The 27,767-nt window shown below is 47.1% G+C and overlaps 1 protein-coding gene across 1 annotated transcript; it reads left to right on the plus strand.

The window, feature by feature from the left end:
• The first annotated feature begins 297 nt into the window (after window positions 1–297).
• UBE2O (ubiquitin-conjugating enzyme E2O) lies at window positions 298–27,767 on the plus strand. Its single transcript, XM_010192894.1, has 17 exons — window positions 298–351; window positions 5,410–5,520; window positions 6,440–6,537; window positions 8,769–8,832; window positions 10,621–10,764; window positions 11,397–11,506; window positions 12,287–12,437; window positions 13,254–13,756; window positions 16,546–16,700; window positions 17,557–17,669; window positions 18,715–18,840; window positions 20,026–20,115; window positions 22,374–23,031; window positions 23,927–24,063; window positions 24,388–24,591; window positions 25,277–25,334; window positions 27,004–27,767. The coding sequence occupies exons 1-17, from the start codon at window positions 340–342 to the stop codon at window positions 27,765–27,767; spliced, it is 3,498 nt and encodes a 1,165-aa protein (XP_010191196.1). The 5' UTR covers window positions 298–339.

Raw genomic sequence — 27,767 nt, forward strand, 5'->3', positions numbered from 1 at the left:
GAGGAAGAGACTTGAAGCGATGAACAAGTCAATGTCTGCCCCCTTTCTGATGTCTCTGCTGACTTAGGGCAGCCATGGACAGGTCGCCTGGTTGCTGTTTCACTCTGTCAACTGAAGTTTGTGAACATGCCAGGGGAGTTAACTCTGCGTATAGAAGCACCTCGGCATCCTCTGAAAACCTCCTCAGTTCTGAGGAGCAGGACACTGTGCATTTGTATTTGTCATGTTATTTCTGACCAAGTGTAATCTGGGGTCACTAAATTCGGTGTCTGTCTCTTTCTCTCTTCTTAGCTGAAGCTTGAAGATCGCTCTGTGGTCCCTCGAGATGTGGTCAGACATATGAGCTCCAGCGTAAGTGCTTTTTTCTTTATCCCTTTTTGATCGTGATACTGCTGCATGCATTTCTAAGACTTGCCAAATTGCCTGAACGGAGCCGAACGGTAATGCTTTGAGCGTGTGCTGTTTTTAGTGTTTGATAGACCTAGCTGCATCCTTTGAAAACGAAATGCTGATAAGGCTGCCTCTCTCCTGTTGCGTACCTGCAAAGGTCTCTTGAGCAAGCAAGCCTGATAATGTCAGGTAGTGAGACAAGCTGCTCGTCTGTCCTGCCATCCTTTAAGTTTTAATCCAATCCATCCTGACATGTGGACCTGCAATCCCAGCCCTAACAGGGAGGCTGGATTGAAGGCAGATCACACTCCTGGTAGAGAATTTGGAGGAAATATTTTCAGGGAGACGTCTCAGTCTACAGTGAGCACCATCTTGTCCAATTTCTCCCAAAAATACAGCAAATCCCAACACTGCTGAAGCATCTGACACAGCTGGGCCGGCAGAAAGCAAGCTGTTTCTTAATCAGCAGCCTGTAATCATCACCTTTACTCTTCCTGGATACTATTTTAAGTCCTAATCATTCTGTTCTCGTTGTACAACATTTGTGCTTATTGGAGATGTGTGGGTCTGTTTTTTGCATAGGGGAAATACATAGTTTCCGTATTGATTATGGGATGAGATGTGGTCTCTTTAGGAGCTTAGCTAGGTGGGTAATTTCTTGCTGCTGCTCACACCTAACCCGTAACCCTGAGCCATATGGCCTGCCATGTGCACGCCTGCATCTCCTCTTGGCTTGGTGTGGCTACCAGGGCTGAGATGGAGCAGACAGCTGGCCACTGACTGCTGCAGTCACACCACATGGTGTGCAGCCTCGGGCAGGGCTGGGGAAGGCCATTCTCTGACCGAGGATTTTGGGTTTTTAAATGAAGTCTTCTGTGTCAATTAAAAAATAAATAAATAAACCCACCCCTTTTTCACAGAATGTTTCAAAGGCAAGAGAAAAACTTGTTTTGAAAGGGAGAGAGAAACTTGAAGGGTAATCTGAAAAATGCTGGGTCAAAATATTTGCTTAAGAAATTTAATTGTTTGAAATGGAAATTTGGAGTCAACATATCTTACTAGAACTGCAGCTTTATGAAAGTGTTTCAATCCAAAACAATGCACAGCTAACAAATTGAAATACCATCTAATATTGAGATTTCACACCATTGTACCTGGCACAGCTGGACTCTGTAGCGTACCCTCCTTGCTCAGAGAGGGATGCTCTGAGTCCTGCCTCTCAACTGTTTGTTCTCCAGTACTTCTTAAAGCCATTTTAAGCTTTCAGGACAGCAAATTGTTCCCCTCTTGGCAAACATTGATGTGCTGCTTTTGTTTGCAATTTGCATACTCATCTGAGCAGAAATTGGCATCTCTGGCTTGGTACATGTGTAGCAGTAGATACATTACCCAGCAGTTGTTTTACAGGCTCATTTGTTGTCTGTGTTTAAACACTGGCTTTTGCTTGACCATTTGTACTAGTGGCTGACAAGTTCATTTTTTTTAATTGATGGAATGGTGAGGGTATAACTCAATTTCTTCTCTCTGTTCAAAAGCACAGCAGATCTGAAGATGACTTATACTTCACCTTACCCTCAAGTATGTTTTATATGTCAGTGCTAAATGACACAATAAATGCCTTCTATCGCAAAGAAAGTCCATTGTTTTTAAACAGATATATTCCAAAAATTACAAGAGTATTTAAAATAGAAAATCTGCAGGTGTCAGCCTGCCAAATTCAGGATATGGGATGGCTGCCCTGCACCAGTTGGCCTGGCAAATGCACAATGTAGAACTTATTCTGTATTCACCACACTCTCTTAGGGCTTGTTTTTAACCTTGAGCGGGAAGGACTCGAAATCCTCTGTTCCTCAAGAGAGGAGAGCTGACTCAAATTCATGTGCTTCTCATCGAGTACGGAGTGTGGGGAAAGACTGCCTCAGGGGTAATGCAGAAAATGAGATCATTTTCTGAGTGCAGTTGGGCCTGTAACTCTAATCCGGCTGGATGAGAAGTGCTGAAAGTGGCAGAGTTCATTTTTTTTCCAGGTGATGTGCTAATTTGGGGGAAAGATTAGAAGAAGGTCTGGAATCTGTTAGACACCTGGATTTTGTTGCTTCAAAGGATGCTGGGCTGTGCTGTCGCTTTTAAATAAAGGGATAAGAAGGTGGCATAAAAATCCTCTTATTAGAAAGGAGAGCACTGAGGAAAGAGTAAAAGGATGGGAGGTAAAAGATGGGGGATTGCAGCCTGTGCTGGCTGAGCTGCTGTTCTCTGCTGGGAATTTGCTGGTCTGCCTTGTCTCTGGTGGGGAAGGGAGAGAGCCACTTCTGCATCCATTCGCTGCTTAAATATTCAGTGTCTCCAGTGTGGTACGTGTTGTCAGGGTACCAGAAGCAGCAGGAAAAAGGTCTAGGGAGTGCACTTAATGCTGGTGTGTGTGGGGTGTGAACCCTCAGCTCTTCTCATGAAGATCAGTCACCTCCCTTTTCCAGTCCTGCTGCTGGGGTTGATGGAAACTGATTTTTGCAGCAGAGCTGTGAAATGTCAGCTCATTTGACTTGGCCTCTCCTTTAATGGACAGGACAGGACAGTTGTATTCAAGCAGGCTGCTGGGGAGCTGTGCTCCAGCCATAGACCTGCTCTGGAAGACAGGAGACGAGTTGGTGACTTCTCACTCCAGGACTGCACTGCTGAGCACCGCTCTAATCACAGTGTGATTCAGCAGAACCCCTCAGCCTGCAAATCTGCCTCCCCTGGCGCTGGCTAATGTTTCATGTGACAGCGGAATAAATAAACACATAATAAAACAAGGTTCAGTGGCAGGTAAGGGAGGAGAGCTGTGACTCAAGGGCCCCGCATCTTCTGGGGATGCTTGTGACATTGATCTGTGCTTTCTTAACTACTCGGTGCTTGCTCAAGCGTTTTGCAACTGAAAGGAGAAGCCAGCTGAACTAAACCCAGTGCTTTTGCCCATGACTAATAGCACCCAACTGCATTAGATGGGAGGCAGGTTTGTAGGATGGTGCAGGCACCTTCTCCGTGGGGAAACTGTCACTTTAGAGAATGGGCAGAGGATGGTGGTGTACGGCAGTTGCCCCAGTCTTCGGTTTATTACTTGTTATTCTTTCACCATCAATAAAAGGGCGTTTAGACCCAGAGATAAGGTGATGCACAGAAACTGCAGGTGTTGGATGGTATCGTGTCTCAGAGCTGCTGTCACATTGGCTGCTGATAAAGGAGAAATTAATTCTGAAATGCTTAGAGTGCGGGAAGGGATTTGTTTCTTGAGGTATTTTTGGTTCTGACAGCTAAGAAATTTAAAACACAGGCCCTGAACTGCAAAGCACAGGCAGAGGATGGACTGGGCATGTTTCATTTAGCTTAATCTGGAGGAAAAGCAGGGTAGGTGGCTGTGCTCTGGCCTTCAGAAGCTGTGGGTTTGTTGAGCTGGTGCCATTTCTGAGCAGACCTTGCTCATCCTATGGCTTGAGTCGTGCTGGCAGCAGCTGTTGCAAATCTGGTGTGGTTCTGGCAAACCTGTTCAGGTGAGAGCTACCATACAGCTCTGCTGAGCTCTTCCTGGCAGCCTGTGCAGCTTAGCTGCTGTCTGTCGTGATGGAGCTGGAGCTGGGCACAGCTCCCTTTGCTTTCCAGCCTTTCTGGAAAGAAAGGGGAATGATATGTGGAGCAGGTGGAGGGAAGGAGTCCCTGCTGTGTTGGTCTCTGCCAGTCTTCCTCATCACCACCACGTCGGGAGCCAAGGGGCTGAGGAGCACAGGGTTTATGGGGTGTGAGAAAGCAGACTTGCACAGGCAGGTGGAAAGCCAAGCCGGCCAAATGGGCTGAGCAGTCTGTCCAGGAATTGTCCTGACTGCAGGTGTCTGTCGGGTGTCTGTGCTGTAACTACCAGTCCCCGAGATGAGACTGGAAGAGTCAAGCACCAGCAAAACTCCTGAACTCCCAAAAGGGCTGCCCAGGGCTCTGAGTGAAATCTTTGAATAAATATTTAACGTGGTCGAAAGAACAGCATGTTTGTAAGTGGACTGAGCAAACAAATCCACTTCTCACAGGGTATGAGCCCTTGGAGTGTTGCGCTCAAGTCGTGTTGGGGCAGAGACCTTGATGTTTGAGATAAGGACAGCTTCAGAAGTTGCTGATACCAGGGCATTTGTCATGCTGGCCCTCAGTCAGCTTTTGTAATGGACTTGTGGTCTTTAATAAATAAGAATATTGATTGTCCCAGCTGTCAGGAGGCCAGGGCAGCTGCCGCATTTGACAGTGTTTGGGTTAGCAGCCCTTCCTTGCAGGCCTCGGCCATATGTGTAAGCAATGTGCATATTGCGTGCTCCCTGCCAATCTGTCCCCAGAAGGCTCTTGACAGCATGCATTATTTTCTCCAGGACAAAAAAGATTAAAACTTTGCAAAAAAGCGAGGGAGATAATGACAACTATCTCGTAATTGGACCAACTGTAAATCATCTGGCTTGAAACCTTGAAATCTATAGAGAGGTGCCAGTTAGGTTTTTTTTAGTATGGCAGTAACTGAAGGCCGTTTATATTGTCCTCTGAAATCAAGCTTTACATGAGAAGTCAGATAGCTTTAAAGGCTTTCTCTTGTGTGCTGGGGTTGATGATCTGTCCTGCCTTTGCTGGCTCAGGGCAGTGCCTATGGAGTTGCAGTGATCTACTCAGTTGAACAGACTGAGGAGCCAGGCAGATTTTAAAGCAAGTAAATGCTAATGACCTGTACAAAGTGTGGTTTTATTTAACCAGACACAGGAGTCTCTGGGCTGCTGCATTAGCAGCTATTGCAGATTTTAACTGGGAAGAAAATACTGCAGATCTTTTAATAGTGATAGCACCTTCTGAGCTGTCTCAGGGTCATGTGAAATGCCCCTTCAGAATGAAGGACTGAGGGCTGCAAGGTGGTTTTACTGTTGAGACTTGTCTCTGCGCTTCCCATCTGTACACAGAGCGTACGTGCGTATGTAGGACCTGCCCTGGGTAATAAACTCTTCTTCTCTTTTGCATTTTCAGGACAGCCAGTGTGGGACTGTAATTGATGTCAATATAGAGTGTGCTGTGAAGCTGGTAGGAACCAACTGCATTCTCTACCCTGTCAACAGCAAAGACCTGCAACATATCTGGGTGAGAACACAGCCAAAATACACGTGGGAGCCAGGACTTGGTGGTTTGGAGGAATGCTGCTGTATTCCAAGTAACACATGCAAAGGAGGCATCCATATTGTGCAGGATGCATCTGCGGTTTGGTTTTATTTTAAACTTACTGAAAGCATCCTCCCTGCAAGAAGATGATGCAGCATCGCCTCATCACCCCATCTGTTCTGTGTTTCTGATCACATCCCTGAGACCAAATTGACTTGGAGGGCTAAGTTGATGTTAAATTGTGTGAGAACTTCTGCATTGAGATGGGCTGGTGTGACGACCTGATGGGGCAGCCCTGTGGCAGTGGCACAGAGCTTCTCAGCTGCAGTATTGTTATTGTTTAAACAGGCTATGAAAATGCCAAGAGGAATAGAGTATATTTCTGCTGAGCTGGAACAGTCTGAAATGTACCTGGCTCTCCCTCTTGAGTGGGTGGGTGATTTCCAGAGACCAGGTGGGATAAGATTTCATCATTCTTTTTCCTCTGAGAAAAAGACAATTTGGGAGTGAAGAGTAGAAGTGTCAAGACCCTTTTCGAGAAACAGCTTGTGAAAAGACAGTGGGATACAGGCTTTTCTGCTTGGGATGGACTATATTAGGGTCAGTAATAAAAATTAATTGTTAATATTGGGTGAAAGCAAGTGTAACTTAGGAAGTTTAAGATCTGAGGAAAAAAAACAGACCAGAAAGCCCAAGCTATTTAAGTGGAAAATCCAGGCTATATGCTGGCTGTCAAGCAAACTCTTCAATGTATGTTTTTTCCAGTTTACAGCAAGATCTGCAGTTACTGTCAAATCCCTTTGAGATTGCTATCTGATCTGTGTTGTGTGAGGACGTACTTGATAGCTCAAAGTATAAGGGTTTCTGTTTATAAGGTTTTTGTTTCCTGTTTTCTTCATAGCCTTTCATGTATGGTGACTACATAGCCTATGACTGCTGGCTGGGCAAGGTCTATGATTTGAAGAACCAGGTCATCCTCAAGCTTTCCAATGGAGCCAGGTACTTCTCTTTCTGAAGAGTGTCCCCTTTGGGTTTCACAATCTATTTTAGGAGCACTGGAAATGGGCTGGGCTTCATTCACATACTGATAAGTTCTCTGCTTGCATTATCTTCAGATGTAGAGTAAGAAAACACCTTTCTCTGAAAACATTGAGATTCATTGGTCACCCTCTGGAAAAGCCGTTGTCTGAAAGGTTGATATTTTTTTTTAGTCCCAGCAGATCAGTGCTCCAGAACTAAAGCACATTGGTTGTTAAACTGTGCTGCTCCTCTGAAAAGGTAGCTGTTTAAGATGAATCACTATTCCAGACCTTTGCTCAGTAGGAGAGCGTAATTTCACTGAGATGCAGGGAGCATTATTGCCTTTAAAAAAGGTCTGTGAAAGCGTGCAGACTTGCAGGCTAGTGGTTTTTATCAAAGATGAAAAAGCAGCCCAAGATTGCTTTTTTAACTGTTACTTGCAACTGTATTAGGAATGTTTTTTCAATGAAGATATAATCCAGAGTTCCTATTTTTAGAGAGAGATTTAAGCAGACATACTGAAAGAAATATCTGGCTACTTCTGCAAAGCCAGCGGAAAGATCTGAATTCTGCTCCTTGTGCACGTTGGAAAGTTACTTGTGAGCTAAACCCCTCTGAATTCACGACATTTGCTCTGTTACTGAGGCCTGTCTTGTCCAACAAACTTTTTTTTATTGATGCAGGGGAAGAAGGAACCAGTGGAGGGTCAAGAGGCTTATGGGCCTGGCAGCTGGGGAATAACCCATCTGTCTTGTCAATTGAGTGTTGACATTTAAAACAAAACAAAAAAAACCAAAACAAAAAAACACCACCCTAAACAAATGCACAACCCTACAGCCAGCTCTGAGTCTTTCTAAGAGAAGCGAGTAATGCAAGAGCTATAACAGATGACTGGTGGATGCGTCTGAAATTTTGATTATTTTAGCTTTCAGTTAACCCAGGCTGGAAGGTTCTTTGCATATGTTAAACTGGGAGTGAAAAATAGCTACACTTCTGTCTCTATTGCCTGCAGTTAGTGGTGCAATTTAAAACCTTGCCTGGCTTCTGTTACCAGCTCATGCATAGATATATAAAATGAGGTAACTGTTTTCAAAAATCTCTTCCTGATTAATCATTTGAAATCCCACCAGAACTGACTCTAGAATTGAAGCTATTACTGAAGCAAGTACACTCAAATTGCCTTTACTTTCTAGCATCAATATGAATAACAAATGGGACCTTTGTGGCAGACAAATCTTGTCCAGCACCCTGCATATTACTCAATTATAAATGTTTTTTTTACATGCTGAATGGAACCTGTCATGGTTTAGGGCTGGGCCGGCCACTAAATCCTGGACAGATGCTCTCTATTAACCCCTCTCCCCTCCCCAAAAGGGAGGAGCAAAGAGAATAAGGGAGAGAGACTTTACAGGTTGGAAAAGAAACTAACAGATTTGATAAAATAATAATACTAATACTACAGTATAATAATGTGTATAGGAAAATAATGAAATATATACAGATATGTACAAATATATACAAAACCAATATAAAATCCTCCACCCACCCTCCCCCCAATGACGAATACGTCGCCAGAGGCTCTGCAGAGCCGGGCACTGGAAAAGTCTCAGACCAAACTCAGCAGCAGTGGGAGCAGGATGCAGGACACACAAATCAGGATCAGCGGCAGACGAACGAGCAGGATTCTGCTCAGGCTTCAGCCTCTGCAGGATCGAGACGGATGGAAGGGTCTGAGATGGAAAGGCTCCAAGATGGAAAAAGGATTTGAGACCCTCGTGATCCCTCGGCTTTATACCGAGTATGACGTATGTGGGGTGGAATACCTCGTTGGTCAGTTTTGGGTCCGCTTCCCCCCCGTAGGTGCAGACACAGCACCCATGATGAGACAACTGACCTTGAGCATATCTTCTAGCAGTGCTGTTTGGGAAAAACATGCTGCTAGTTTTCAGCAAGTTCAGCCACTTAAAAGAGACTGAGCTGAAAAGTAAAGTCACTAAATAGAAAATTAGTTCTATTTAGCTCAAACCAGGACAGAACATTTAGATACCAGGCAGTGCTTTTATAGTTCGTCTATAACTGGGTTTGCTATGGACCATAAAAGCTCAGCAATGTGCTGCTGGGTGTATGGACAGACCCACTGACACAGTAGCTGTTTGCTTTTGAGGTGGATGACTCTGGAAATGCGACAGTCTCTCTTGTCTGTTTTCCAGGTGTTCCATGAGCACAGAGGATGGAGCCAAGCTGTATGATGTTTGTCCTCATGTCAGCGACTCGGTAAGCTGCTGGTTCTCCTCAGAGTCTTTTTGACCAATGTCATCTTGTAAGGATGTGCAGGAGGGAGGGGGAAGGCAAAACCATAGGCACTTATTAAGCCTAAAAATTAAATGATGCATCACAGCTGAAAACCACTTCACTAGATCTTCATTTGAAGTAAGTGTAACAAAGCATAGCTTAAAGGTAGTGTTAGTAACGAGCAGGTTTTGAGGAGGTATTACAATTAGTATATCCAACTGCTTTTTTGCAAACACCTTGCGTAACATGCAGTCAGGTGGCTGATGTCAAGGCAGTTCACTGTCTATTCATTACATCTGTACATGCTTGAAAAGGCTCTTACTCCATTTAATGCTTTCAAAATTGTTCCCCTTCTGGAAAAGGGCATATTGTTTAAAAGGTGTTCTGCTAGAAGCACGTTTCCAGATCATATACATCACTGTATCTCTTGTTACCGTAGTCCATCGCATTCTCTGAATGGAGACCTGCCACCATACTGGCGTTTTCCAGATCACGTGATGGGGAAGGTTTTGCTGACTTTTGGGTAAAACAGAGAGTAAAACATGTCTGGTGATGGGATGTCACCTCTCTCACCTTCAAAGGCTGATGACAGCTTGCTCGTGTTCCAAACAGCATCAGCAGGGCCTTGTTGTACTCCTGGCAGCGGCACTGGGAGTTGACTGAAAATGCCGTGTAGTTCTTAGGCACTAGCAATGCAGTCAGCCCTTATTCTTCGCAGCCTTCAAAGCAAAGGTCCCTTTGATCTGAAACTGCACTTCTCTTAACATTTGATGCCTAATTCTTGAAGAGTAAATGGAATATCAGTGTAATAGGATGTGCTGCTGTGGTTTTCTTCTATACAGAAAAGGTGTGGTCTTTTGCTAAATATTCTCCAGTTTCTTAGTCTCTGCTGCTTTGGGTTGTGCAGCATATTTTCTGCTTGCTGAATGGATGTTGTAGCAGCATTCAGCTTCTAGGTACCTAATTTTGAGATACCTCGTTTTGAGTCAGACTGCTTTTAAATTGTACATAGTCCTCTGGTGACTTGCGGTTTGGTCTGAAACATGAGCTGTCTGCAGCGTTACTCCTGATTGCGTACTCAGAATTGCTGTGTTAGATACTTACCTGACTTAGATCTTGTTGTACTGCTCATATCCTTTCTGACAAAGTACAAGACTTGATACAGTTTTGTGCTCAGTATTTTATCTACCCTAAACTGCTCGGTCCGCCCCCACATTCTGAATCTTCAGCTCAAGTCATTCTAAATACCAGTGGGAAAGAGTTCTGGGAGAGCAATTGTTGTGTTTACCATCCTGTTTTGTTTTCAAAGAACTGTCATATTAACTAATCCGCCTAAGACAGGAGTAATACTTACAAGCTTAATTTGACGAGCACAGCAGTGAAGGCAGGCATCCTCTGGCTCTGAAAGCTGTAGGTGCTTGAATTAGAGCACAAAAGAGATATGAGTGTCCTTGCCCAGGACTCAGCCCGCCTTGGCTTCACCGTGTTACTGAGATAATTTTTGTGGAAATACACATCTTTTGTTTCTTGCAAGTACCTTTGTTTCTCCCCCACTGAATCATAGTCTGGTTTGGATGTGTGACAGAGCAGGTTGCTATAGGAACTGCTGGACCAACTTCAGGAGAGGAATGAGCTTTAGGAGTCTGCAACTTGCAGACTTTTTCTTTATGGTTAATCTTACTGATGACAAATGAAAGAAGAGAAATGCTGGAATCTTAAATCTTATGAGTCCTTTATACTGTTTTTTTCTCCTCTCCCTTTCCCCTACAGGGTCTGTTCTTTGATGATTCATACGGCTTTTATCCTGGGCAAGTCCTCATTGGGCCTTCTAAAGTCTTCTCCAGTGTGCAGTGGCTCTCGGGTGTGAAGCCTGTTCTGAGCACAAAAAGCAAGTTCAGAGTGGTGGTGGAAGAGGTAAGGACTGACAACAAAGCTGACGCACAGCCACCTTCTGCACAGAGTGGTCCCTGGCCAGCGTTCAGGAGCAGTCCCCTTGCCATGGTAACCTTCTAAGAGCAAATGCACTGTGGCTCTGTTCTGAGGTGACAAATTTCTCATTGTGGACTAAAAGGACTTTTGTGTGGTTTGGCTTTTCCTCCCGGGGTCCCTGCAGGCACCCTGTGAGGTGATTGGATGCCAATACACTGAGAGGCCAGTACTGCTGATCATTAGGGTAGAAGAAGCACTTCTTCTCTTGAAACTTAACATTGCGTGCTATCCAAAAAAGGAGAAACACTGCTGACTTACTGAAAGAGGGAGCAGCTCCAAGTTCATTAGCATGTCTCTTTGTGACATTGGCCTGCTGATTTACATGTACCATAGTTTCCTTCCCAAGCCATATGTCATCTTTCTTGAGGTTAAAAACTGCAGAAGCTCTTGGTGTTGCCAAGAGCCATGCTATAGGAGCGCTGTAGTGCAACTGCACTTGGCCACATTAAATGCTAAAAGCAGGTTTTCTGCTTTCTTGTGCATAAACATTCAGATCCTAGACACTGGTCTGGGAAAGCCTCTGAAAAATTTAATTGCTTTCTCTCTTTATATTGTAGGTACAGGTGGTAGAACTAAAGGTTACTTGGATCACTAAAAGTTTTTGTCCTGGAGGCACTGACAGTGTAAGCCCTCCTCCCTCTGTAATCAGCCAGGAGAACCTGTCCAGGTGAGATGAGTTGAAAACCCCTTTTTACTCCCAGCACCCAGGGCCTGCACAGACCGTGGGTGATATTCCTGCCAACTGATCAGACACAATGCTGCTGTTTCCAGTGGGGTTTTTGCCTTGTTGCATGCCTGTATATTCCAGAGCTTCAAAAATGTGAGACGGTATCTTCCAAATTACTTCAGCAGATATTTGAGTCACCAGTACAAGGACTAGCATCCCACCAGTCCTCTCCAGCTGACAAGTGCATAGAGGAAGGTGGTATCTGGAAACAGACATACATTGTCCTTCCACTTGTGTCTGGAGCGGACTGAACCTTTTAGTGATGTGTGCAGTAGGCAGCTGAGGTGTGCTGCTCGGGACGCAGGCTGGTGCTGAGGGAGCATCTGGTGCCCTCTGCAGGCTGCAGCTGCAAAAATGGGCTGGACAGAACTCAGAAAGAAAAGTCAGATGAGTAATAGCACAAATTTTGTGCTACTCTCAGATGACAGCAACAAAAAATGCCAGCTTCAAATGTCTCTCAGCAGCTGTCTCTGGGAGAGAGAGCCAGAGAGAGAGTGTCCCGCACAAACCCTTTGTGTCCACACCCAATCCCTGCTGAGATTTCCCACTCCTACTTCAGAATTGTGTGCCTGGAAAAGATTTGGTGTGGTGTTGGCTTCTGCCACCCCAGAAGAAGTGCCCTTGGCGTGAAGTTGTGCCAGCCTTGTGAAGTTGCTGGTTGCTGCTAGGTTCTGTTACTGCTGTTGCACTTTGCTCATGGCTGTCCTCCTGCTCTGCCAGGGTAAAACGTCTAGGGTGCTTTGACCATGCCCAAAGGCAGCTTGGGGAAAGGTGCCTCTACGTGTTCCCAGACAAGGTGGAACCTGCAAAAATCACCTGTGAATGCCCTGAGAGGAACTGTGTCCTGGGTGAAGGATCTGTTGCCAAAAAGGTGAGTTGAGGGGTTGAGGGAGGCATTGACTTCTCTAAGCATTTCTGATCGCTGTGGCTTTTAAAGCAGAAATCTTCCTGGTAGTCACGTGGTCTGAAATGTGACTCTTGAAGTGGTGGTTGTAAAGAGTAATGACTTCTTGTTGCCAGCAGCTAGGTCACCTTGTAGAGCAGTCTGCACCGAGTGAAGCATGCAGCTAATGCCACAAGAGAACATGAACAGGACTTTGAACATAAAGGTGTCACCTTGCAGGGATCAAGCCGTGTCAGAGCTGAGTGCTGTGACAGCCGGGACCATTACACATGTCATTTCACTAGTCTGACCTCAGGTTTCTCATGGAGTTGAACTGTTCAGTTAAATTTTTGCTACAGTAAGACAAGAAAGAAGTCTCTGCTTCCTAGGCCAGATGAGTCATGCCATGATGTCTACATGCTGGCTGTAGAGCAGCGGTGTTCCTAGAATAACAGGATAGCAGCAGCATGAATGATCACCTCCCTGCATAGCTGTGGCTGTTAGATTAACTTGTGCAGCCTCTTGTGACCTTCCATAATGAGAAGTTCAGAACATGCTTAAAATAGCCTTAAAGAGCAAAACTCACTTTCCTTGAGCTAGGCCAGTGCTGCTCGGGAACCAGTGGGTATTTGCTCCTGAGTAAAGCAGTGAGATGCTGCTTTGCAGAGTACTGTGGTGTAGGTAGAGTGTGCAGAGGCCCACAGTGTGCAGTTTTCCTCTGTGTACAAAGCTAACAGTTGCCCAAGTTGGCTGGCAGCTTTGAGTGTACAGGCGTATTGTCTGACCCAGGTCTGCTTTCTTCAGGTGAGGCGGCTGCTGAAGAAGCAGATAGTGAAGATCATGTCATGCTCCCCGGAGTCTCAGGGTACCAGTGAAGCCCTTGACAAAGAGTCTGCTGGAGCTGCAGACCAAAAATCAGAAGACCTTAAGCCTGGATCAAAGTGTGAGCTGGATGACTCTTCCAACAGTGCACCAAGTCCTGGGGAGAGAAAAGAGGAGCAGTCTGAAGAAACGGGGAAGGAGAAAGGGGGAGCAGCAGCACGACAGCAGCAGCCTCCCTATATGCTGAAAGATGAAGGGTTGCCTGACTACCAGCTTCAGTCCATGGAGCAAGATGCTGATGATGAGGCAGCTGATGACACTGATGACACCAGCTCTGTCACCTCTTCTGCCAGCTCCACCGCCTCATCCCAGAGTGGCAGTGGCACAGGTCGCAAGAAGAGCATCCCTCTTTCCATCAAAAACTTGAAGCGGAAGCACAAGAAGAAGAAGACCAAGATTTCACGGGAGTTTAAGCCAGGAGACAGGTGAGTTGGATCTCCAAACACAGGACTTGCCAAAATCTTCCTTATCAAAGTTCTCATTTGTAAACCAACTCCTCAGCTTGGGTGGAGCATGGTGGTGTGCCTCCTTTTAGAGCACTGCTTCGTAGTAACTAACAGGGATTATCTTGCGATGACTGTGCAGTGGCCTGTGTGAAATCAACTTGGTCTCAATCCAGCTCCTGATGAAACTGGAGCCATGTGACGTGACACTGATGCTATTCTATCTCGAATGTGCCTCGAGGCACCGGCAGCATATCTGTGCTGCACTAAACTCTGTACGCGGAGAAAGAGAGGGGTGAATAAAGATCATACAGCTCAAACATGACACTAATTGGTTACCTCATTGGCAGCTTCTGCGGAGAGGCTGAGGACAAACCATGCTAGCGTGAACAGGCAGCTTATCCACCTGGGGAGCTGTCTCCAGATCTGCACAGAGGTCTGGGCTGGGAGGGGTTCATGCTGCAGTGGTCTCTGTTATCCTTACCCTGCTCTGGAGATGGAGCTGCCACATCTGCCAGCAGTGTACTTCTTACTGGGTTTTTTTAATGAACAAACTGCACTCCTTGGATGAACTTATTTCAGTAGGTTGGGGGAGGGAGCATGGCATGTATCTGCCCATGTCTAGAGAAAACTGTGTCTCGGCAGCTTTTACCTTTGTCCTAACTTGAGGATATTTAAGCTGTTTTCAGGGGATGCAAAGGCATCTGACAGCTGTCTACTGCCTGGCTTGCTGGCTTCCCTGGGCTACTTAGTTATGTACAGATCCTCCACAGAAATGAACTAGCGAAGATAATAGGTGAGAATCCTCCCAGAAAAGTGACGTTATTGGGATTCAAGGGATCCAGTAGTTTGAGAATGCCATGAGCTTCATTCACATTTTGTTTGGATATATTAGCTTTGCCTGTATGCAAGGAGACCTGTTCCTTTAGTCCTTGTGGGTTTTGGCGAAATTGGATTTGAAGGTCACAAACCTCAGCAGAGGAGTATTCAAGTGAAAGAAAAAGTGGAAGTGCATGGTATTGTTCCTGGGAACTGATTCTTGGTTCACTTTTCACTTCTCACCTCCCTGCTGAGTGCCACTACTTCACTAAAGGTTTTATTAAGGAGAGCTTAGCCAGTAAACCTGTTAGCTTTCTGCACCATACAGACAGTGGGGAGAAATCCGTGTGACAACAGTGAGAGATTCCTGTACTGGATCTGGGCAGCTCTATACAAGGAATTGCAGACATCAGATGTTGGGGCACTTTGCAGAGATGACCGTGTCATAGAGAATAAGAAATATACAGGGTTTTAAGCACAGAATGTGATCCAGCTGATAGTTTAAAGGACGTGTGGCAACTGGTCAGAGCTCAGTATGAGGAGTCTTCCCTGTTTGGCTATTCAGATGAAGCTGGTGAGACCATCAGTAAGCACGTGCTGCCAAGTACTGCTGAGAAATACAGAGCGGATGGGTTTGCTGCAGTAAGTCGCCAGTTCTGATGTGTCAGCTCCTGGGCATCTCTGACTGCAGGGGGCCCATCATTCAGTGACTTCTGCAGCTCTCTGGGCAGCACACAGACCTCTGGTTACTTTTTAGTGAGGACACACAGGGCTTTTTGCTAATGCCAAGGCATGGCTTTTGTTTGCAAAGCAGCGTAAACTGCACTGCAGGCAGGGCCATATTATTCCTTGGGTGGCCTGGCTTTCCACTCCCATCCTCAGCTGCACGTGTCCCTGCTTCCTCCAAGGCTCTTGGCTTGTCACCCACCACACTTGACCTGTTACACATTTCCTCCGATAATTTCTGCTGGTGAGTGTTGGTCCTACTAGAAGCTTACTATTTCTACTCAAAAATACTTCTCTGATATTCATAAAGAACGTGCCGAGGGAAAACGGTAATTTTCCTATTTGCCTATTCTATCTTCTTTATGGTTTGACTTCAAACCAACTTAAATGCAGCACTTGTGTTATGTCTGAAAGGCCTGGCCAGCAAGATAAAGACAATATTTAAAATCCACATGGGATTCAATTTGTTCTGTACTGTAGGAGAGATGAAAATGATGGAGGATCACTAGAAGTGTCCAGCTGGGCTGCAGCTCTGTTCCTCCTGTCCCCAGGCAACTTGCCTCTTCAAGCATCTCTGCCAGGCTCCACAGCAGAGGACCAGCATGTGGTCCATTGTTGCATGTTTGGGTTTCATTTCTGGACTGCAGAGAGCCACATGTATGTGTTTGAACAGCTGGGAAGGAGACTTTTAAACAAAACCCTTTTGCTTCACCCACATTCAATGTGTTGCCTCTTTTTTGTTTTTTTTTCTTCTTTCTGGAAGGGCTGAGATAGATGCTGCTTTCTTTCCTTTCCAGTCCCATGCTTCTCTAGCTTCAAAGACACTTCCAGGCTAGAAGGTGCTTCAGTGGAGGAGATCTTAAGTTTCTAAGTATTTGAAGCTCCTGTTTTGCCTGTGCCAGGGGTAGAAAGTGGATGCTGGTAGAAGTTAATTTGCCCCACTAGGAATAAAAGCTCTGCATCAGCTCCCTGGAAAGTGTCTTCCTGCAGTGTAGGCTTGCAGCAGTGTAACATCTGCAGGGACTGAGAACCCATCAAAACAAAGCCTGCCTTGTAGTTTCTTTCACTGGGACTAGATGGGGTTTCCTGCGTTGCTTTCCAGCCTGCTGATGTGTGTACCCTTGTGTTGCTGAGATCCATCTTGATTCCTGATGTTGGCAGCATCACGCTCGGGTTGTGCTCATGCACGTTCCCTCTGGTGACTCACTGCCTTTCTGTGTTCCCAGGGTTGCTGTAGAAGTGGTGACCACGATGACTTCGGCTGACGTGATGTGGCAGGATGGCACCGTGGAGACAAACATTCGCTCCAATGAGCTGATTCCAGTGCATCATCTGGACAACAATGAGTTCTGCCCCGGGGATTTTGTAGTGGACAAAAGAGGTATTGGGTGTCAAAACAGAGCTCTCCTCAGGAAAAAATATGTTCTTAATTGTGAAATATTCTTCAATCAGGATCCCCTAACGTACATTGTAGCCCTTTTTACAGTAGCTGTGAGTAGTACTGCCTTGAGGTAGGCACAAGAGCCTGACAAGGGACAGACAACAATTCAGGTGACTTAATGTGAACATCAGCAGAGAATCATTATTTAAATACTGAGGTTGAACTGTGACGACAGGCAAGATGCAAAAGGGAAAAATGCCAAGGAGCAAAGCTAGGATTCTCAGTATTTCTGTAGGGTAGAGGTGGCCCAACCTTCTCCTTGAAAGCACAAACAGCTCTGAGCTCTCTCACAGAAAAGAGGAGAAATTAACAACTTACCTCACACTGTATGGCTTGCCTGTCATGACCCTCTGTTTTATATTGGAGGGTTTGGGGATTTGGAGGCATCTTCTTGCATCCCTTTTTCTTTGCCAAACCAGTGACAGCCTGGACTGCTTCCATGGAGCTCTTGGGCATTCTGTCCAGAAACCCTGATAGTCTCAGTGTGGAGCAGAGCATTAAAGTCAGATCTGTTTTCTCCTGTTGACAGAGCTCAAAAGTGGTCCTAAAGTGAATGCGTTCACCCAGTCCCATGCAACATAATCTTACTTTATTGTCATTCTGTGCCCCATTAAAGTGCAGCTCGTTAGCTGGGTACAATTTTGGCTGTGTAGGAAGAACTGTTTTTCCTCATGCCATTCACAAATTAGAGATTTCAGCTGTGAGAGCTTGGGAGCTGACAAGCTCAGTTGCTGTGTGAAGTGTGTTCTCCTCCACTTAACTGGGCTATTTTCTTCCCTACCATTGCAACCAAAAGCTCAGAGCTCCCAGGACCCTGGGTTATATGGAGTCGTGCAGTCTGGTGACCATATTGGGCGAACCTGTGTGGTGAAGTGGTTCAAGTTGAAATCCAGTGGAGATGATGTGGAGGTAAGTGCAGGAGTCGGTGCCTGCTGGAACCAGCTAAGAGAAAGCAGCCACAAAACAACATGAGCTTCACAGATAAACACACAAGTCTGGGAGTCATCTCTGCAGTGGAATTTGTCCTTGAGGATGGGACCAGTAATGTGCTTTTGGGCCTGGGAGACTTAGCTAGAGGTGGTGTCACTTCATATTTGTAGATCGCTGCAGGGCAATCAAGACCAAGCAAAGGACTCACATCCTATAGTCAACGTCGGGCTCTTGTATGGATGAAGATGTCTGCTGAAGTGGTCACAGACAGTTTATCTTGACTTCACTAAAGAATTTTATTCTCCCACATCTTTGCTAGCTCATGGAAAGAGTATCAATCATGTTGTCCTGCTTGCCTCTACCAGACACTGTTGCCTACAGACAGCCTAATAACCTTTTCTTGGGGCTCTCATGGTTTTTTAGAAATTTTTAGACTGCAGTCTATTGGAGATGTGTGGTTTGGGTCCCCCTCTCAAATCAGGTGTACTGCTGTCTACCTTACAGTGGGAGACCACATTGTCATAACTGATACGGCCCAGGGTTGTGCTCCACTTTACTTGTTTGTCATTGTCTGTGGGCTCCTAGCACCACTTCTCCAGGAAAAATCAAAGGAAAGATGTTTCCCATCAAATGACATGCTTTTTGTTAGAGGCTTCCTGTTGCCTTAGATAGTTTCAAAAGTAAAGGCCATCCTTTGAGCCCCGCTGAACTGCTTTGAGAAATCTGGGTGTTTAGAATGGAATAAAATGTTCTTGTGTGTCTTGATTGTAGTAATGTGGAACTAGAGGTAAAGGTGAGAGTGAGCGAATGAGAGACAGAATATCAGTTTCCTTTCGTTATTGTGCCTTGATTAATGAGCTACAAGATGAAGTGACAGGAAGGGACATTAGCAACTCCTTGCAGGCTGTTGAAGGCACTAAGAATTGCCAAAATATAACAAAGTGTTTTTAAGCACTGAAGGTGTGCTTGGAAGGTCAGTGCAGCGTGCTAGAGCTGACAGGTTTGCATTTTGTCTCCAATGCAGCTGATCGGGGAGGAGGAGGATGTCAGTGTGTATGATATTGCTGATCATCCGGACTTCCGCTTCCGCACTACTGACATTGTGATTCGCATTGGCAACTCGGATGGAGCCACGGCTAAGGAGGATGAGGTGGGTTCTGGGCACAGTTATGTGACCACATTGCTACCAGGAATTAGTGGAAACATTTGAAAGAGTCAGTAGGAGGGCCTTGGGCCCTATATGGATATCCTGAACTCTCTAGATTGCTAGTTTTGTATCAGTGTCTCCTACTGTCATGCATAACATTTCAGATCTGCAAATCTAGTGGAGATGTAACCTTGAAATCGTTTGACCTTGGTGATAGAGTCTATAGCAGAGTGAGAACAAAGTTTGAGACAGGAATTGAACATATGTCTGAGTGTTTTTAATAAAGCTCTTGCTTAGGATTTCAGAGTGACTTCTAATATGAGGCTGTTCTGTGGGCTCCTGAGCAAGCGGTAGATTTGTCATGGAACCAGTTTCACTTGGCAGCAGCAGACTGTTTTTCATATGTGTTATTGCATATGTGTTCATTTTGTTGAGCTGATGGATCTCTAGGGAGGAAAAGGGGAAAACTTTTATTGTGGAGTATCTGCTAGGAAAAAGGCTTCCTTACTGTGCAGGGAAAACCTCCAGCTTTTGAGACTGCTGCCCTATAAAGGGGTTAAAAGGTATAGTGTGGCTCTTACTTCAGCTGCGGTTCTAGTTTCATCAGCATGAAACACATCCGCGCTTGCTCAGCTGACCTAAATAACCTTGTTCCAGTGCAAGTTGCCACTTACTGCGCACACCCTGTGACTTGTCTGTTCATGCCTGCACTCTCTGCTGGGAGAGACTGCCGTGAGCCTCTGATGCTGGGTGTGGAGCATGGGGACCAGTCGATGGGATGGCACCTCACTAGAGGGCAGCCCAGTTCAGGGGAAGGTCCTGTCCCCTGGCTGTCACAAGCCCAGTGATGCTGCCTGCTGAAAAGCTGTAGCCCTGCAAATGGCTCTGGTCCTGATCAGAAGGGAGAATCTGCTGCCAGACCAGCCCTCCTGGTCCTCTCCACCTTTAAGGGGAATTTTCCCTGTCTCTGTGGCAGTGTTGTGGGGTTCCTCATGGAAACCCTCTTTGTAGGATTCTTCTCTCCCTAACATGAGACTGTAGGACTCCTGCTGCTTCTACTGCAGGCTACAAACATTGCTTTAGGTGGGTTTCCAGCCTGGGGGATATCTGTTTCTTAAAGGCTTCCTGGCTCTGCACTGAAATGCCTGAGAAAGAAAAGGGCCTGACAAACTGCTCTTGTTTCCACAGCCTTCGGTTGGACAGGTGGCTCGCGTGGATGTCAGCAGTAAAGTGGAAGTGGTGTGGGCTGATAATTCCAAGACTATCATTCTGCCTCAGGTGAGGTCCTGCTCCAGCTTGTGATATCTCTGTAATTCTTAGCTGAGTGACAAATCTTGGGTTTAAATCCTGGGTGCAGAGAGATTCACTGTGTAAGGGAGTCTTGCTCGATTTATTGCTGCCTTCCCATATGGTAGAGTGGCTTCCCACTTCTGTTGCCACATAAATCTTTCATTTGTCAGGAGGACCGGGCAACTAATTGGTCATCGCTCCTGTGAATATAGAGAATATTCACAGCTCCGACCACAGCCCTGCTCTTGGCCTCCAGCATCTGCTGCTTTGCAGAGGGGGTTGCAGAGCTCAGGGATCATCAGTTCTGGCTTGAGCCCAGGCTCACTGCATTGCCCAACTCAGGCACTGCTGAAAGATGATTGCTTGTTCTCTCTTGCTTGTGAAATGATACCACGGTGTTTTCTTTTGCTAAAGAAGCTCCTCTAGAAGCTAGACTGGAGCCACAAGTTGTGACCTTGGCTAACCTAGGGATCAGACCCAAATCTGTTCCCAGGGCAAGGATAGAAAGTAGTTGAGTGTGAACTTAAAAAATACAGATACAGCCACACTAATCCTCTTAACTCCATTGATTTGTCTTCTGCATTGTTCTAAGGTTTTGTTGTACTATCTTGTAATCTTACCCGCTACTCCACGTACAGTTTAATCCCATGTGTATTCTTCCTTTTGCCTCAAATTACAGCAGACAGCCTAAAGATACAGGAAGACCTGCTTCTGTAGGGTCCCATCTCTGTCACCATGGCAGAGAACACCACTGCCTCCACTGCAGAGAGGCATTTGCAAGTAGAAAGCACTTGATCGAGATTCCTTTTTGAACCAGGCAGCTCTGCATTAATTACAGTAGAATAGTCAATGCCTGCACTATGGCAGTGGAGGAGAGCATTACAAAGCAGGCTGCTGTCTCCCTTCCCCCTGTTGTCACATGTGCGTGGATCACGGGCACAATCGGGGGGCTGATGTGTGCTCCACAAAGGGCTGTTCTCCCACTGCGGTGCCAGGGCTCTGCAGCAGCTCCTGCTGTGTCACGCTGGTCCTGTCGATTCTGTTCGTCTGTGTAATTATGGGAGTTGGGGAAACGTCAGGACTGTGCATTATCAGTTGTTAAAACCGTGATTTATCAATGCCTGTCCATGTGCCCACAGACGAGCTGTCTGGGTGCTTTTTCTCAGCTCTAAAAATAAAAATGGCATAACTGGCTAATTAACTTTCTGACTCAGATTTGGATTAGCTTTGAGGGCAGTGCGTTTTGATGGCTTTTCCTGCCTGCAGTCACTTGTGTTGAACCCAACTAACCCCTGTTGTGGCTGCCTGTCTGCCTGTGTGGCACAGGACTGGCTCAGCAGTGCTGGTTCAGTTCAGGGCTTTGACAAGGTAACTCAGTGTCCATGCGCTTTAGCCTGTGGGGTCATATCGTGCAAGATTAAGGGGATTCTTGGGCTGTCATTCAAGTGTCAGAAGCCTGTGGATAAGATGCTCCATCTTGAAACTCCTAACACAGCCTTACAAAGCTGTTCTTGTTCCCCTACTCCTGTACTGGAGCTCATAGCTGGAGTATGCCTGTAAGCCTCTGCAGGAAAATGTTCTGAGATGTAGCATGTGCAAAAGCATGATTATAACAGGTGAGGCTAGAGGGAGTGTGGGTGGGTTCAGCTTCCAGTAGTGAAGGGGAAGAGAAGGTTTTGTGGAAGAGCTTATTCAGCAACTTGGGTTAGGCTTCATTGTCCCAGCTGAATTTTAAGCAGGAAAAAAAACGTTGTGTGCCACAGGAGAAGAAAGCTGGTGTGGGAATGTTTTCCTGGTTCCAGCATTGTCTCTGTGGAAGAGTGGGGAGTGTGGAGGCAGCCAAACCAGGGCTCTGTGCCAATGCAGTTGCTGGTGCAGAAGCAGGACCAGAAATACGAACTCCGCACACAATACCCAATACCTCCTGAACCAGCTCTGTGTTCAGAAGCCCTGGGGCATCCTTGGCTGAATCCCAGCCACTGGCATGGCTGCAGCCCACCAAAACTTGCTGTAGTTCTCCCCCAACACCCTACTTCAAAAGCTGAAGGATGGGGCTGTGCCAATTCATAATCTGTGATGTGCATGTTACTTGGATCAAACACAGTCCACCCTGGATAGATGGGGTTGAACAGCCCAGCCAATCCTAGATGGAAGTTCCTTTTTCATGTTGAGAAGTGACTTGCATTTAAAAACAGCTATAACTCTGTGCTTCAGCCTAAGTCTCTTGTAACTCTGCTCTCCTTTAGCACTTATACAATATTGAATCAGAAATTGAGGAGTCAGACTACGATTCTGTTGACGGCAGCACCAGCGGGGCATCCTCTGAGTGGGAGGATGAAAGCGACAGCTGGGAGACAGACAATGGCCTCATGGAAGACGACCACCCAAAAATTGAGGAGTTAGAGCCTGAGGAGCCAGCAGTAGAGGAGGTGAGAAAAGTAGAGGAACAAGTCCAGGGAGCTGTGGCTATGGCAGTTGCAGATCTCACTGCAGAGAAAGCTGGCAAGGATGTAACCCCAAAGAGCTTCCGGGAACTAAAGGAGGCCATCAAGATCCTGGAAAGCCTGAAAAATATGACTGTGGAGCAGCTGCTGACTGGCTCTCCCACTTCTCCAACTGTGGAGCTGGAAAAACCTACTCGAGAGAAGAAGTTCTTGGATGATATTAAAAAGCTGCAGGAAAATCTAAAGAAGACCTTGGATAATGTGGCTATTGCAGAGGAGGAAAAGATGGAAGCCATGGTGGAGACAGAGAAGAAAGAAGAAAAAGCAGAGGCACAGACACCAGTGAGGTCAGAGTGGCCCAGTGAGACACCAGTGCTCTGCCAGCAGAGCGGAGGCAAGCCTGGGGTCACTTTCACCAGTGCCAAGGGAGAAGTCTTCTCCGTGCTGGAGTATGCCCCAGGTGAGTGTGTTGGGTCAGGGCGGTGCGGGATGCTGTCCTTCACTGTCCTGCAGTGTTTCTTTCTCCAAAACCTTTGCTGCCAGGCCTTCTGGATCGCATATCCTCTCTTCTTCCTAGTCGTTTTCACAGCTCATTACCTGGGGAGGAGAAATTAAGACAACTTCTGTAGCACAGTCTGTTCTGGGACTTAAACCTGGCTTCTACATGGTATCTCTAGGGACTACCATAACTTCTCAAGCCACAGAAAGCTTCTGCTTTGTCCACATTGGTAACTAACTTTGGAGGGCTGTGAAGATCAGTCGCTTTCCATTGCAGATCCTTTCTTGAAAGCTACAGGGTTTGTTCAGGCTTTTTTGCAGGGATGGATTGGTTGAGAAGCAGACCGGGAACAGCTGGTGTTCTTGTGCTGGGTGTCCTTGGTGGGTGAGTGTCCTTGTTCACTTGCACCAATGATAATAAGCCAAAAATAAGAAAAAGAGCATCTGGTTGTGTGGAGCACTGGTGACAGCGGAACCCAAGGTGCTCGGCAGCCAGGCCAGACATGAGAAGGAAAGGTGGCCAAACTGTTCTGAACCTGCAGGTGTGTATAAATAAAGATGGGGAGCTATGTTTAGGTCGTCACTTTGTGCAATGCATCGTTGTCCTGGCTGTGGGACAGGGCTCCTTGTGGGGCACAGGGACAGCGTTGTGTTGGGACCATGAGAACAGGGGATGCAGGTTGTGGCTGCTGTACAGAATGGGGAAAAATCAAATAATCTCCTGGCTCAGCACCAAAGCAAGTCAGCTTTTATCTTCCAAATTATAGGTTTAACACATGGATAGATTTGCCTTCACAAGGAGCCTGTGGCAGTTTCTAAAGGCAGACTTTAATCCCATTCTCCCCCTTGCCCCACAGACACCCATACCTTCAAGAAAATGGAGTTCCAGCCCCCAGAAGCAAAGAAGTTCTTTAGCACCGTGCGGAAAGAGATGGCTCTCCTGGCCACCTCCCTGCCTGATGGCATCATGGTTAAAACCTTTGAGGATCGAATGGCAAGTGTCTGCTCTCAAATGCCTGTGTTGTTAGTGCTGGGCTCAGCATCCGGATTGCTTGCTTTGGAATTCCCTGCTTAGCCTTAATCCTTTGCGTTAGGGCTGCAGGAATGTGTGCAGCATGTGAAGTATGGCTGTAATTACCGCAAATGTCTGCTTTCACATTCCTCGAGTCAGAGTACAAACAACGGGGAGCTCCTCATTGCAGAAAGCCTATTTCGGGTGGTTTGCCCACTGGGCTGCCTGTCCCACCACTATGTAAATACGACCCTGCTGGGATAGGAGGGCTTGTCACAGTGCCTGGCTTGTCTCTTCTCTCCACAGGATCTCTTCTCAGCACTTATAAAAGGGCCCACACGCACGCCCTATGAAGATGGCCTCTTTCTCTTCGACATCCAGCTCCCCAACATCTACCCCGCTGTCCCACCTCTCTTCCGCTACCTCTCCCAGTGCAGTGGGAGACTGAATCCCAACCTGTATGACAATGGCAAAGTGTGTGTCAGCCTCCTGGGGACGTGGATAGGCAAGGTAAAGCTTTAGTCCGCCTATCCGTGGGGAGTGGTGGTGGTGCTGCTTTTGGAACAAGCCGCTTCCTACCAGGCCAAGACTCCTGGGTGGATTCTGGACTCAGGTGTTGCTTGAGCTGGGGATAGCTTGGACTTTGGGCTCTGTTTTAGATGTCTGGAGCAGGTAACTGGTGTAGTTTGACTCTTATTGGGACTGTATTTGGCTCTTGTCTGTCCTTCCTTGATGAGAAACGTGTGGTCAGACCAGCCAGGCTGTGTCATGCTTGGATAGAGCAGAGATGCCAGCACCAGCATGGGGTGTTCACTTTGGCTTGGGTCCTTGTCTCCCACACTGCAGACAAATCATGCAGTGTGGCACAAAGTCCAACTGGAGACTTGGAATAAGCAGACCCAGGGAAATTTTGGGCAGGGGTTGGAACTGGTGTCAGGTGTGTAGGGTTACAGTGATCCAGGCACAACTGGCCTGATGGGGTGTGGTGCTGGTGAGAAGTAAGGGAGAGGTGAGTTGGTACAAGGGGATGGTAGCACATTGTGTGCTTGTTGAGTAAGTCCCTTGTTCTGGCTGCAAGCCACGGGACCTTAGTGATAGGGGCACAGATAAACTGGGGTCTCACTTCATCTAGCAGTTATCAAAGAGCAAACTGATGGTGCATCAGCCCTTTAACACACTTGTATGTGCATTTCAGGGGACAGAAAGGTGGACCAGTAAATCTAGCCTCCTTCAAGTACTCATCTCTATCCAAGGTAAGTGCTTCTGCAGAGCCTGCAAGACAGGAAAAGGCAGAGGGAGGAGGGGATGCAGACTTACGGGCAGGCACACAGTTGAGATCTGCCACCCCAGCTGGGTTAGTGCTGCTTTTTGCTCTCACCTGGCTGGACAAAGCAGTGTCCTTATCTCTCCAGTTCAGCAGTTGAAGCAGGTGCAAGCTTTTCTCATGTCCTGATTTTTTGAGAGGTCTCTAACACAATACTTTCCCTTTTCACTGCAGCAGCTAAGCAGCACAGAGCTGTTTTGCTTGTTATTCTGAGCTGACAAAGGTGAACCACAAGCTACCACGGTGTCCTGGTTTGAGTTGAAGTTGCTGCTAAACTGGGCTTTATGTGCAGGACTGGTTTTTATCCCCACTGAGTCACTTGCCCATCCTGCACTGGGCATGTTTTTGTGCATGATGATGGTGTTTGTGCTGCTTCTGAAGCAGAGAATAATCAGGGGTGTGTCTAGACCAGCCCCAGGGCTTCCTGCCATAGGGCTTTCCCCTGCCGTATCTAGTCTGGGAGCAGACAGAATAAATCAAATCTCTTCCTCAAGGCCAACTTTCTGTGCAAGAAGCCCAGGCATGTGACTGAGAAACCTTTGACACAGAGCAAGAGCTCCTGCCTTGAGTTCACAGGCGGCTCCTGCTCTTCTGAAGTCTCAAAGTCCACCTGTATCCTCCTATGGGGGAACGACAAAGGGAGAAAAGCCTTTTCTCCTGTACAAAGCTGAGGATCCAAATTTAGGAAATGAAGTAATAAATGTTTTACTCTTTTACTGAAAAAGAAAGCCCTCCTTTCCCCCTCTTGCTGCCTGGGCTCTGAGAGATTCATGGTCTCACCTCCACGAGCTCTAATGCAGTTTGTGGCAGGCTGCCAGCAGCCTGGCAGTGCCGGTGCCATTGCTACACACATGTAAGTACATTAGACCAGAAGCTGGAGAAAGCTTGGTAGAGGTGATTTGTCACAGGATTCGTCTCAGAGCTGATGGCTCAGTCTGATGGGACTGTGCTGGAGAGGACAGGACCTGGCCAGCTTAAAGCCTGTTACTGGAGGTTGGCCTTTGGTCTAATTAAGAGGAGAAGAAAAAAGCTGTTTAAGAAAAGAAAGCTTTGGGTGTGTTTTTGTTGGGTTTTTAATTTTTATTTTTTTTTACTAGGAAGGGAGGGAAGGGGAAGGAGCTGTGAAACCTTTCCCCTTCTGCCCTTTTGGCCTACTCTGCTGTTGTGTGCCCTCGGCATCGCACTGGTGGAAGGCTGTTCTTGCCAGCCTTGGATGCTGAATGGCACTCTCAGTAGTGTTGAGATCCCCACAGCCCTAACAGAGGCCGCAGACCCATCCACATGAGTGCTCCCCTTGCAGTACCAGTCCAGGGCATCTTGCAGGTTCCTGGTTGTCCTACTTGGCTGCTGCCACCTGCTTGAGGTCAAAGTGTGGCTTGCCTGCAGTGTGTTTTCCCACAATCCCTTCCCTGTACTGCCTGCATTGGTGTGGCTGCAGTGGAAGCTGCCAGGATGCCTCACCAAGGCATTGCTGTGACCCTCAGACCTCAGCCACCTCAGCCCCAGAAACTGGGGCCCAGCAGTGTCCACCGCAGACAGCAATTCACAGGAAAGTTCATCTCATCTCTTAACCCCATAGTCTTGGCTTCTCTTGGCAGGTCTCATCCTGGTGAATGAGCCCTACTACAACGAGGCGGGCTTTGACAGCGACCGGGGCCTGCAGGAGGGCTACGAGAACAGTCGCTGCTACAATGAGATGACCCTGATCCGGGTGGTGCAGTCCATGATGCAGCTTCTGCGCAGACCGGTGGAAGTCTTTGAGCACGAGATCCGCGAGCATTTTCGCTGCAACGGCTGGCGCCTGGTGTCCCGCATTGAGTCCTGGCTGGAGACGAACGAGCTGGTGGAGCGGAGCCACGAACAGGCCAACGGGGCAGATTCTGCCTCCCTCCTCTCTGCCTGCGGCACCCTGGCCGAGAGCCCTGGAGACAATGCTGGATCGCTGGGGGAGTACGGCGGCAGCTCGGAGCAGGGGGCGGCTGCCGAGTTTTCCGACTCTGCGCTCGACGGGAAGGAGGAGCTGGATGAGTCGGAGTTCGCGACCTCAATGTCCAACGCTGGTGATCTCCAACAGTACTCAGACTCGGAGAGCACAGGCCAAGCCAGGGGGGTAGACCTGGCCAGAGACCGAATGGACGAGGGGAAGGCTGCCCAGGACTCTGCCTTGCAGCCTAGCGTGAAACCAAAGAAAAGGAGAAAGAGCTACAGGAGTTTCCTTCCAGAGAAGAGCGGGTACCCTGACATCGGGTTCCCCCTCTTCCCTTTGTCCAAGGGGTTCATTAAGAGCATCCGCGGTGTCTTGCAGCAGTACCGGGCTGCCTTAGCAGGGGCCAACATCCCAGAGTGGACAGAAGACAAATAA

This window comes from Mesitornis unicolor, unplaced genomic scaffold (genome assembly GCF_000695765.1).
Source record: "Mesitornis unicolor isolate BGI_N332 unplaced genomic scaffold, ASM69576v1 scaffold18859, whole genome shotgun sequence".
NCBI classification, from domain to species: domain Eukaryota; kingdom Metazoa; phylum Chordata; class Aves; order Mesitornithiformes; family Mesitornithidae; genus Mesitornis; species Mesitornis unicolor.